Raw genomic sequence first — 12,268 nt, 5'->3', positions numbered from 1 at the left:
AAGTGCTGTTTTAGTGCCGAGAACTGCAAAAAATAAAAAATAAAGAAAATCATAAAAAATAAAGAAAAGTAAATTCTCCTTCAGCCCCACCTCTAAAAGAAATAAAACACCAGCTAACAATCTCAATTCCAGCGACTCAATTGGACATCTCTTTCCACTGGGTCAAAAGTTCAAACATTGATCCGAAGAATATATAAAGCCTGTTACAGCTGACTCAATACAACAGAAGCACAACTCATTACAAAACAGCTCTGATAGAATTCTGTCTTTAATGACTTTGTTCTTTATGCTTCAGCAAGCATAGACAATATAAAAAATCAGTGCTCTAGGAAAACTCACTAATGTATTTTTTAGGCATTAAGCTTGGTTGTGTGATTTGCATGCACTGTTGCAGAGTACATTTACAAAAGCAGTCCTACGAGGGCAATAGAAATCATGCAGTTCTGCAAAAAAAAAAAAAAAAAAAAAAACTACACAGGGATATTCATGTAATAATAAATCATATTGATGATCGGCAGTTATTATGAACTGTTTTTGTTTGTTTTTCCATTTTCAGCATGTTAAAATGGTCTTCTACAGTTGAGAGAAAAGCTGGGCAGCATTATCCACATTGACAGCTTCCCGTGGAGCTTCTCTGACCACCTGAAATATACAGTTTACATGCGATGTGACGGTCAACATTAAACATTTACAGCGCAAAAAAGTATTTGGACACATGAGGCATGAAATGTCATAGCATTTGATAACAAAACATGACAGCATTTAGAGAAAGCACAAACACACTTCATGCAAAACATTTTATAAAAAGTCAAGTTGCAGAATGTATTTGGACATTGCTTACAAATAAGAAAATAAAACAGGAAAAACTGACCTTCTGTCCTTGTTTGGGTTCACTGGATGTTGATTTTGATATACTTTTGACATCTCGCTGTACTTCTGTGAACATCTGATTTAAGCTCTCCACTTTTTCATTTCTCAACGTGTTTATCTGTGGGCAGAATATCAACTTATTTATATTCAAAATCTCTAAAACTGTGTGCAGTCCTAATGGCGCATTACTGATGTAAACCAAACTTGAACTCACATGTTTCAAAGAGGTCTTGACGGGTTTCGCTTTGGTCTTGGGTTTTGACTGTTTGTTCGCAACCTGAAATACATTCTGTTGCTTTTTGCCTTTCAGTTTATTTTTGGCCATTTCCCCTGTAGACTTTGAGAACTCAACTCAATGAATCCGCAATGTGGACGTCTAAAATAACGTTAAACGACTGATCCAAACGCAGACAGCAGACGGAGAACAGTATGTGGCTATATCACGCTTAGATGACACTCGATTCTAAACTAAACGTGTCTGACAAAACAAATACAACTACATATAAAAACGTCGCATCTATTCCATAAACAGAAAAGCGTAGTTTCAACTATCAATAGCTTTTACCCACATCCACGTGTCTGCTGTGACTGTGCTTTTTCTTCACTGTACAGGTGCATCAGCGCCATCTAGTGGTGTGGAGAGTACGCGAAACTTTAAAGGGGTCCTATTATGCTCTTTTACAAAGTCTTCGTATCTCCGACATAGTGATAACACTCGTTGCCTTCTCTAGTGCAGTTCAACCAGGTCTCGTCCCATTCGTCGATATTTGTGATATCACAAATCCCGGAAAATATGCGTTGTAGTCCAAACGAGTCATTCGTTGTAGTTTTTGAAAAGTGATTTCTGTTGAATAAAATATCTCCTTTTGAAGTGGACTTTGAGCTTCATAACTTTGCAGATCTTTTTTATGCTCAAACAGCAACATTACAGACTAACTAACGTTGAAAAAGTGAGAAAGCATAATAGCACCCCTTTAAATAAGGTCACGACGACAACTGATCACGACTGATTGAGATAAAAATGTTGGAACAACGTATTTTGCACTTTATTTGTCCATTCAACTCTACAAATATGAAATTTGACTACTCTTAGCCGTAAGATTGCAATCAAGGTTCATATTTATAGAAATAATCACAAATTAAAAAGTAATATACGCGTAAAAATAGCCTAATTAATGCAATTAGGCATTTGGCCCTTCTTTATTTGTGAATTTAAACATGCATTTAGTCAGTTGTTTGTTCATTTTGCGGTCAACAGTAGCTTCAACACTCGACCACCAGATGGCAATCAATCACTTCATATTGCAAGTTCAGATTCAAGTACATTGATAGAGCTTCACAAATTCAGAACATTTGTAACTTTACATATGCATATGCAATTACAAATAATATACGCGCTATTTAAAATATATATATCTTGATTTAAATAGCATTGGTTTCAGTATCGGCAGAAATTACAAGCTAGCCTATATATGTATCCTGCAATGTTTATATTAAAATCTACAAAGTTTTCATATTTTATACCCTATTATTTATCCTTGAGCCAATAATAAATAGTAAACATAATAATTATAATAGACTAATAATAATAATAATAACATGACAAAAATTACTGTAGCTATTATTAGTGTATCTGTTAGTGATATACACATGGACATATTAAAGCATTATGTTGATAGCACTACATTCATTATGAGTAAGGTAGCCCGTTTTAAAAAACATATTTTCATATATCTGTCGTCAGTCACGGGGTCGTTCTTTGTAAAGCGTCAAATACCAGCTAAAGAAGCAGAGTGTTGCGCAAAACCGCAGTTCATTCGCTGTGCAAGTGATGAATCATTACTGCACTCATTGTCATTATTACTAGTCTGTGTCACACTGTCACTCTACGTCACCAGAACCAGCGCGCCACAAGTCTCTGATTACGCAATCACAGAATTGTAAGAATGTAGCAGCAGATCAAAGCAGAAGATTCCCTCCGCCGACGAGATCCCGCATTCCGAGAGAGACGCGGATGGAGAGAGCGCTCAGTATCGATCTCTCTGTAGCTCCTCCTGCTGCTGATCACATTTAATGTACGGTCATGTGGGCGAACAGCGTCCAGAAAACCGCTATATAAACCCCCAGCTCATCTGTCCGAGGACACTGACACTGCATCAGGACACTTGAAGACTCTTGCGGCGCAGCTGTCATAATGTCTAACGGATGGGGATACGCAGACCATAACGGTAAGACCCCCCATGTAATTATGATTTTAATAATTTAGGATATGTTCATATGAAATCTATCACAGATTCTCTATTTTTTGCCTCATTATCTGCATTTGCCCTCTTTGCAACTAAGGCATGTTCACCTTGGCTACTGCACAGTCAGCACTATCAGTGACAAGTGCAAAATGTACAGATTTTTACGTATATTATGTGCATAACTATGCATATAAATGTGTATTTTTGTGTCAACTGTATGTACTTTCTTCTTCACACGAATGTGGATTTTTATTTTATACCAAAAGCAGGAAATACCTTAGACACTGTGCAATTAAAATGCATTTTTCTTTCCATTAAAATGCACATAATAATAATAATAATATACACGAAATCTTGGTTGATACATCAACAAACCTGTAGTCATGTTTAGTGTACTTATATTATTGTATTTTGTATTGTACTTATTTATTGTAATTGTAATTTATAAAAGCCCTCCTAGGGACAAGTGTTGCAAATTAGCTTCGGCTACAAGCACTATGGTACATGCATAGGATGATTGTTTTTACATTTTCATCTATGTTTATTGTATCTGTCCCTAAGAAATAAAACATAAAAAAAAAATAATAATAATCATTATTATTATTATTCAAAAGGATATAATTAAATATAATTTCATTTTTGTACATTTTGTTTGAACATAAATACATTATTATTATTATTATTATTATTAAAGGCAATGATTAAAGGACATTTTTTCTTCTTCGCATAATTGTGGATTTTTATTTCATTCTAAATGCAGATAATACCGTGGACACTGCAATTCAAATGCATGTTTTAAATGTACATAAATATATATTTTTATATTATTATTGTTATTATTATGGTTATTAAAGGCAATGACGTAAGGATATTTTTTCATCTTTAAATAATTGTGGATTTTTATTTAATCCCAAATGCAGATAATACCTTGGACACTGCAATTCAAATGTTGTAAATGCACATAAAATATTTGTTTTATTTATGTAATTAATGAATTAAAATATAGGCTACCATTAGTTTCTTTTTTTGTACATTTTGTCTCAGATGCATACTTTTTTAACATAAAGGCATATATAATATTTGTATTTTATTTTATTTTATTTTGCCTTAAAGGCAAGGATGTAGCTACTGTCAAATGTGCAGAAAGTGGTCTTTAAAATACAATTTTATGTGCTGTAAATGTTTTTTTGTCCCAGATGCATATTGTTTAACCTTTGTATCACCTTCCACTGCAGGACCTGAGAAATGGTGTGAAAACTTCCCCATTGCTAATGGACCTCGCCAGTCTCCAATAGACATTCAACCCAGTGGAGCATCTTATGATGAATCACTGAAACCGCTTAAACTGCAGTATGACCCCTCCACTTCACTGGACATCCTAAATAATGGACACTCCTTCCAAGTGACCTTCGCCGATGATGACGACAGCTCAAGTTTGTGACCTCTATGTTCATTTTTTATAATCAACTAAGCTACATCTATTCCTGTATTAATCATTAGCTTTACTTAGGCAGAGGGTTCTTGAAACGACTGCAGTGTTAACCTAGATCAGGGGTAGGCAAGTTCGGTCCTAGAGAGCCACAGTCCTGCAGAGTTCAGCTCCAACCCTAATCAGTCACACCTGAATAAGCTAATCAATGTCTTCAGGATTACTAAGGCTATAAGCAGGTGAGTTTTTTTTTTCAGGGTTGGAGCTGAACTCTGCAGGACCGAACTTGCCTACCCCTGACCTAGATCATATTTAGAAGGAAAAGTTATATAATAATGAGGCTGCGTCTGACACTAATGCAATCCCGCAGTATTACTGCTGAATATAGCTGCATCGTACCGAACATGCTCTTTCAGGAAGCATTGGAAAGCATTTCAAAGGTTGGCTTTTGCTCTAACTACATAGTTAAACATTAATTTACAATAGTATGCTGTACTAGAGTGTTTAAAAGCCTTTAAATAGATAGTTTGCGCACTATTTTTATACGTTGTTTATTTATAGGTTATAGTTTATTTTATGGCATGTCTAAGCAGGTGTAAAGCCTAAAATTAAATGAATATGTGAAAATACCAGTGTAACACCTCCTTGACCCTTCAGCTATCTCGTCCTCCAGTGACACAGCTACTTTTGCTTAGAATTATGGGAAATCACAAACGTGTTCACACAAATAATTGCACTGAAGCTGCTAAGCAGTGAATGGTTTAAGTGTCGTTCATGTGAACTTTGACAGAATCAGTAGATGGAACCTGTGTAGCAAGTTTAACCATGTTTAGCCTGTTTAACGATTGTTACCTACTGTATAGAGTATGTAACAGACTTTGACATGACATTTATAATTTTTTCTGTGTTTGCCCACATTAGCTCTGACGGAAGGCCCGATCTCAGGCAAATACAGACTCAAGCAGTTCCACTTCCACTGGGGAGCCAGTGACGACAAGGGCTCCGAGCACACAGTCGATGGGAAATGCTACCCAGCTGAGGTATGAATCTCTGAGCATACTGGGAAAATTAAGATGTGAGATGTTTTCTTTTATAATTAAGTATTCATGTTCCTAATAATCTCATCTTTAGCTCCATCTGGTCCACTGGAACACAGAATATCCCAGCTTTGGGGAAGCAGCCAGTAAGCCTGATGGTCTTGCTGTGGTTGGAGTTTTTCTAGAGGTCTGTGTGCAGTTGTACAGTTTTAGAGCCTATGTACTAACCACATTGTCAGCAAACACTGGGAAGAATTCACTAAAATTATAATTATAATTTAAAAAATTGGAGGGGGGGGGGGCTATTTTCTAACCACTTTGTCAGCAAACACATTTATAAATTTACTGAATAGATGCATCACTTTTTCTTATGACATTTATGAGCTAAAATAAAATTAAATGAAATTAGTCACAATCTTTTAAAGTCAGTATTAGGCTTTCATTTTTAGGGCCTATTCATTAACCACTTTATCAGCAAGCACAGAAATGAATTCACTAAATAGTTTCATCACTTTTTTCTCATGATAGTTTTGCACAAACAAAAACAAACAAAAAAATGAAATAAAAAAATATTGTGCCTAGACACTTTTTTCAAATTAGTATTAAGTCTTGCATTTTTAGGGCCTATTCACGAACCACTTTATTAGCAAACACAGAGATGAATACACTACATAGTTTCATCACTTTTCCTCATTATATTTTTGCAAAATAAAATAAAGTAAGATAAAATTAAATTAAATATTGTGCCTTAGTCACATTCTTCCCACAAATTTTCAAAATTGGGTTAAAGAAAAATGTCAATTTAATTTAAGTCTAACATTTAGAGCATATTTATAAATAATATAAAATTACATAAAATATTGTGCTTTAGTCATATTTATCCCACAATTTTTTAGTTTAGGATAAAAATGAAAAATTGTTGTTTTCTCATCAGATTGGCGCAGACAATCCTAATCTTCAGAAGCTTCTGGATGCTATGGATGCAATCAAGTGCAAGGCATGTCTACCAATTCAATTACATTTTGTTGTCAGTTTTACTTCATGCTAAATATTGAAATCAGTTCTGCTTCATGGTCCATTTGTGCGTGTTATCTTGCAGGGAACGCAGACCTCATTCACAAACTTTGACCCAACCGTCCTGCTCCCAGAGTTTCTGGATTACTGGACGTACCTGGGGTCTCTGACCACCCCTCCCCTGCTCGAGAGCGTCACATGGATCGTCTGCAAGCAGTCAATCAGCGTCAGCTTGGAGCAGGTCCTGCTTATGACACAATTTATACCAGTGGAATTTACAAGTCACATGCTTAATAGTGAAGTGTGGCATCTCGCATAATAGAGATTTGGATGTGCATCTTATTAATTCTAAAGCAGAGCAAAGAACACCTTGCTGACTCAACTAAAAAACACAGGCTTGTTAATTTGAACAGGATTAAGATCACAAATTATGTCTGTAAAATACAAATTTGTATATAACCTCCTTAGGTTGTGTAATTAATGTGAATGAATGCATATATATCTACTGTATATAAAAACTGTATTTATATACTGCAATCACTACTTAAAACATTATGTGAGCTAGCTACCCAAATGCATACAGTCTAGCAAAAAACATATAATTATGATTGACATTGTTATTTGTTTATTTAGTCTTTAGGCCTTCTGCTTTCAAAACCAGCTAGACATTTGCTCTCATCTGAGGAAATTGTAAACAAATGTACAAAACCTTCATAGTGAGTTCTATTTTCTTCTCCATTCAACCTCTGCGGCATCTAGCCCTCATGTGAAAATGAACACGACCCTGTCGAATGTTTACATCACAACTTTGGTTCAAGGCTGGTAATGTGTACATAACCTCAGGTGGCATGCCTCATTTCCTAGCTGCCTGTTCAATTATTGACTTCATAATACAAAATAACTTAACATGATATTCTGTTCAAAATGTAAGAATGAATGAAAATGAGTTTGCTTAGGACAGTTAATGTTTAACCAGTTTGCAGAACTATAAGCGTTTTCCCAATACAAGTCAAATCACCATTATTTATACAGCTTTATACAGTACAGATCGATTCAAAGCAGCAAAGCTGTTAACCGTAATTAACAGGAAAATGTTAATGATTCAAATTCTGCTGTAAAGAAGCTCTAAAAAGAAAGTGTCATTATTCAGCTCAAGTCTAGTTCAGTGTTGATTCAGATCAGTTCATTCACTGTGTAGTTCATCAATTGTGAAACAAGTTCAATTCAGTGATAAGCAGCTCTACAGAATGTTATTATTCAGCTCGAGTCAGTGCAATGTTGATTCAATTCAGTGAAATCCAGCTTCAGTCAGTTCAATGTTGATTCAGTTCAGTTCAATGCAGCCCGAGTCAGTTCATTGTTTATTAAATTCAGTTAAATTCGGCTCAAGTCAATTCAATGTTGATTTAATTCAGTTCAATTCAGCCCAAATCAGTTCAATGTTGATTCAATTCAGCGAAATTCAGCTCGAATCAGTTCAGTGTTGATTCAGTTCAGTTCAATCCAACCCCAGTCAGTTAAATGTTGATTTAGTTCAGTTCAATTCAGCTTGAGTCAGTTCAATGTTGATTCAGTTTAGTTCAATTCAGCCTGAGTCAGTTCAATGTTGATTCAGTTCAGTGAAATTCAGCTTGAGTCAGTTCAGTGTTGATTCCTTCCCTCCCTTCTTTAGCAGGATATGCAAGCGCGGGGCCCCGGGCCAAGGGCCTCAAAGCACCTTCACCCTCCATGCAGTGATGCTGGGCAACCTGCCAGCTGTCCAGCAGACCAGGTGTGCTGTTTGGAGAGTAAAGAGGCTATGCAGGGAATCATGTGTTTGTACTGTCCCTCTTTCTTTCTTTCTTTCTTTCAGTGAAATTCAGCTTGAGTCAGTTCAGTGTTGATTCAGTTCAGTTCAATCCAACCTGAGTCAGTTCAATGTTGATTTAATTCAGTTCATTTCAGCTCAAATCAGTTCAGTGTTGATTCAATTCAGTTCAATTCAGTTCAGTGAAATTCAGCTTGAGTCAGTTCAGTGTTGATTCAGTTCAGTTCAATCCAACCTGAGTCAGTTCAATGTTGATTTAATTCAGTTCATTTCAGCTCAAATCAGTTCAGTGTTGATTCAATTCAGTTCAATTCAGTTCAGTGAAATTCAGCTTGAGTCAGTTCAGTGTTGATTCAGTTCAGTTCAATCCAACCTGAGTCAGTTCAATGTTGATTTAATTCAATTCCTTTACTTCAGCCTGAGTCAGTTCAATGTTGATTCAGTTCAGTGAAATTAAGCTCAAGTCAGTTCAGTGTCAGTTCTATTAAATAAATAGTAACAGATGCTGAAAACTCAAGTATTTGTCGTTCTTTCTCTTCCTCCACAGATGAAGAAATTCCGATCTCTGCTTTTTACAGCAGAGGATGAGGAGGCCTGCTGCATGGTGAACAACTATCGCTCCCCTCAGCCTCTGAAAGATCGTGAGGTCCGTGCATCTTTCAAATGAAGGAGGGCAACCTGCCAGCTGTCCAGCAGACCAGGTGTGCTGTTTGGAGAGTAAAGAGGCTATGCAGGGAATCATGTGTTTGTACTGTCCCTCTTTCTTTCTTTCTTTCTTTCTTTCTCATTCTTCATTCATTAGTGCAAATGCTTGAATTATTTGGATTTAGAATATGGTGCCAATTTTGTATGATGCTCTGATTTACATGTGATGCATAGACAGACAAGAGGAGTAATATATACATGGGGTATTTAATATGTAAATGGAGTATTTAAGATGCCCAAATCTGGACTAAGTTGGCCCATGATGACCTTTGATTTGGCCCGTCATATTATATTTACATTTATGCATTTGGCAGATGCTTTTATCCAAAATGACTTATATTGCATTGATGGTATAATTTTTTTTTTTAGTTCATGCATTCCTTTTTGCACTGAAAAAAAAAACAATCAAGTGAATTTGATTAAAAATAAATCAAACATTTAAAAATTTAATTTGTTGTTTATTAAATTAATTTTAATATAATATACACTATAAAAAGTTATAAAATGCTTGCTTATATTAATGAAATCAATTATTAAAATATTTTAATCAAAACAAGATGAAATAAAACAACATTGAAAATATATATATATTATCAGAGTACAGAAAATACTATTTATTTAGTTTTTACTACAACATTCGAAATCTAATTCAGTGTTACTTGCCATTTATTCTAATTATTTGTGAAATTTACTAGCAATATCTGAGCGAAAACAGTTTCTACACCATTTTTTTTTTCAGAGTAGATGGATACAATGCAACATTTATTTTTGGATAACAGCCCTCAATCAAGTTTGATTTCTGGTCCTTTGTATTAAAGTTTGGGCACCTCTGCTCTATAGACTAGACCAGCATCTCAGATTAAAATGCAAAGATACGGCAGATCGGCAGATTCCCGAACAGATGCCATCTGTGCTGCTGTCCTTCCCTGCCAGGCTGTAATCTCTGGCTGTCTCAGCAGTGCTGAAGCTTAATGAAACCCAATGCACACTGCTATCAGGCTGCAAGGTCTAGAAAATCCCCTATGGTAAATGAACACACGTGGCAAAACATCCATGTCGGCACGCAGGGAAATCACGCACAAAATCTAGCACATACTGAACAATCAGAGCAGTTTTGATTTTTTAAGTATTTGTGCCTCAGATAGTAATTGCATTTTCCTGTGTGTGTTTCTGAAAGATGTCATTTATAGCAATTGATACACACAAGATTTCAGTTTAAAAGCAGTAGCAATAATTGCATGAAACCCCTATAATTCCTTAATGTGCCGTTTCTTGTTCTATGCTTTAATCTTGGACTTTGATATTGCAAAGCGATGCACAAGCAACACAGTGAGTACATGCCAATAGACAAATCTTGCAGGTTAAGCAAGGAGGTCAACATCAGCTCTTCTAAAGCACTGGGACCAGGTCTCGTGTCTTACGTTATGTGTTTGTAAAGTCAGCAGGTTTGAAATATATTGTGTAATGTGTTATTGAATGTACTTTACTTGAATATGAGGGCTTTGTTAAGCAATATTGTTCAGCCATAGTCTGTTCTGCTGTTTTCAAAGAGGATATTTTAAGTAAAGATATTTTATGCTTATTTGGTGTTGTGTTTTTGTGATGATTTACTAATGCCCTATTTGAATGGTATTTGATTTAATATGGGAACATGATGTAATTTCAGCAATTAAAGGTGCTAGGCAGTGATTTTATTGCCATCTATTGAATATGTATGTATGTTTTCTCCATCCATCCTAGCCGAATTACTTTTTCAGGAATGAGTATAACTTAATTCCCAACAAGTCATATATATTTATATAGCACTTTATACAATACAGGTTGTTTCAAAGAGGTTTTATAAAAAGGAAAATAATGCTGTCAATTTTGCAAAGTTCATCAATTATGAAACAACTTCAATTTCAGTTATAAAGCCGCTCCACAAAAGAAAACAGTGTTATTATTCAGCTCAATGCTGATTCAATTCAGTGTCAATGTCGCGAAGTTCATTGATTATGAAACTATTTCAGCTATGAAGTAGCTCTACAGCTCAACTGACCCTTCGCAGGGAGTTTGATTGACAGGCGATCTGACCAACCATAACACCAAATCTGCCATTTTGTCTGGCAAACAAACCAGACAGAAGAGTAGATTAATCAAGATACCTTCCCATGTTCATTCATGTTTATTTCATGCTTTAAGTAAATATGAAAGGATACTTGGTTGAACTGAGGTGCTACAGTGATCTACATGCTTATAGATAGTTTAATATCCACTTGCTTTGATAGAAGCTACAACTTGAATAAAACCATCACTCCAGTTAATAATTTCTTTGTAAACATCTGCATCAAACCTTTATTGCACTTCTAAGACATTAACCTTTTTTATCTGATAAGCTAATGATTAGCAGCTATCCCGAGTTATCGCTAAGTTTATAGGTGTTGTAAGTGATTTATTTTGGGAATATCACAATAAAATATCTTTACTGTCAGATATCTGTAATAAGTCTCTATGACAGCCCCAGGCTATGTTAACAGTAGAAAAGGAGCCAGAAGAGCAGTCTACACATTTTTAACCAATCACAAGTCATTTTACATGATGATCGGCAACATCAGATTTCCTGCATGGTTATTATCTTTAAAACTAAAACTATTAAAACATTTTTATTAATTGAAATATATAAATATATGAAAAATTAAACTAAATAAAAATTAGGAATGCAAACATGGCAACTACATGAAAGAAATAAAAATAATATATAATATATTACTAATATAAAAATAATATATTACTAATAAAATTACTAATATAAAAATAAAAATAATAAAAAATGAATAAAAACGTAATTTATAAATAATACTAAAATAAGGAAATACTAAAATAAAAATTATGCTAATGAGGTCACCATGACACACACACCACCTTCATAACAAGGCGACAGACCCGAGCTCCCAGAAATCGATGCGTTACATAAGAACACTGTCTGGTAATATCAATCAGAGCGAATAAGAGCATAAATCTCTCACTCACACACATGCCAACAAGCAGCTAATCTCTACTGCAGTAAATCCCAAAGAGCATCCTGGCATGTACACAGCAGTGCGGCATGAAACATGACCTACAGTCAAGGACACACACACACACACACACACACACACACACACACACACACACACACACG

The 12,268-nt window shown here is 35.2% G+C and overlaps 2 protein-coding genes across 2 annotated transcripts; one reads left to right on the top strand and one right to left on the bottom strand.

Annotated features, from left to right (window-relative positions):
* Window positions 1-250: 250 nt before the first annotated feature.
* Window positions 251-1,512, bottom strand: rbis (ribosomal biogenesis factor). The gene is made up of 3 exons (XM_016446027.1): window positions 1,085-1,512; window positions 872-988; window positions 251-642 (listed from the first exon to the last, which is right to left on the bottom strand). Exons 1-3 carry the CDS (start codon window positions 1,193-1,195, stop codon window positions 574-576), a joined length of 297 nt encoding a protein of 98 aa, XP_016301513.1. The 5' UTR covers window positions 1,196-1,512; the 3' UTR covers window positions 251-573.
* Window positions 1,513-2,812: 1,300 nt separating this feature from the next.
* On the top strand, window positions 2,813-9,082 carry LOC107657784 (carbonic anhydrase 2). The gene is made up of 7 exons (XM_016446026.1): window positions 2,813-3,098; window positions 4,352-4,549; window positions 5,467-5,585; window positions 5,677-5,769; window positions 6,517-6,579; window positions 6,682-6,837; window positions 8,951-9,082. Exons 1-7 carry the CDS (start codon window positions 3,065-3,067, stop codon window positions 9,068-9,070), a joined length of 783 nt encoding a protein of 260 aa, XP_016301512.1. The 5' UTR covers window positions 2,813-3,064; the 3' UTR covers window positions 9,071-9,082.
* Window positions 9,083-12,268: the final 3,186 nt, after the last annotated feature.

The sequence above is a fragment of the Sinocyclocheilus anshuiensis genome, unplaced genomic scaffold, assembly GCF_001515605.1.
Source record: "Sinocyclocheilus anshuiensis isolate Anshui unplaced genomic scaffold, SAMN03320099.WGS_v1.1 scaffold119, whole genome shotgun sequence".
Taxonomy (NCBI): Eukaryota; Metazoa; Chordata; class Actinopteri; order Cypriniformes; family Cyprinidae; genus Sinocyclocheilus; species Sinocyclocheilus anshuiensis.
Note: the sequence above shows the minus strand (reverse complement) of the source record. Positions and strands in the feature narration are given on the sequence as shown.

What these genes read in the sequence shown, in the direction of transcription:
- rbis (XM_016446027.1), bottom strand. Translation starts at nt 1,195, where the DNA reads ATGGCCAAAAATAAACTGAAAGGCAAAAAGCAACAGAATGTATTTCAG. An exon ending in TCAAGACCTCTTTGAAACAT is followed by an intron (nt 989 to 1,084) that starts GTGAGTTCAAGT and finishes TTCTGCCCACAG; the next exon opens with ATAAACACGTTGAGAAATGA. An exon ending in AACCCAAACAAGGACAGAAG is followed by an intron (nt 643 to 871) that starts GTCAGTTTTTCC and finishes TGTATATTTCAG; the next exon opens with GTGGTCAGAGAAGCTCCACG.
- LOC107657784 (XM_016446026.1), top strand. Translation starts at nt 3,065, where the DNA reads ATGTCTAACGGATGGGGATACGCAGACCATAACG. An exon ending in GGGATACGCAGACCATAACG is followed by an intron (nt 3,099 to 4,351) that starts GTAAGACCCCCC and finishes CTTCCACTGCAG; the next exon opens with GACCTGAGAAATGGTGTGAA. An exon ending in CGATGATGACGACAGCTCAA is followed by an intron (nt 4,550 to 5,466) that starts GTTTGTGACCTC and finishes TGCCCACATTAG; the next exon opens with CTCTGACGGAAGGCCCGATC.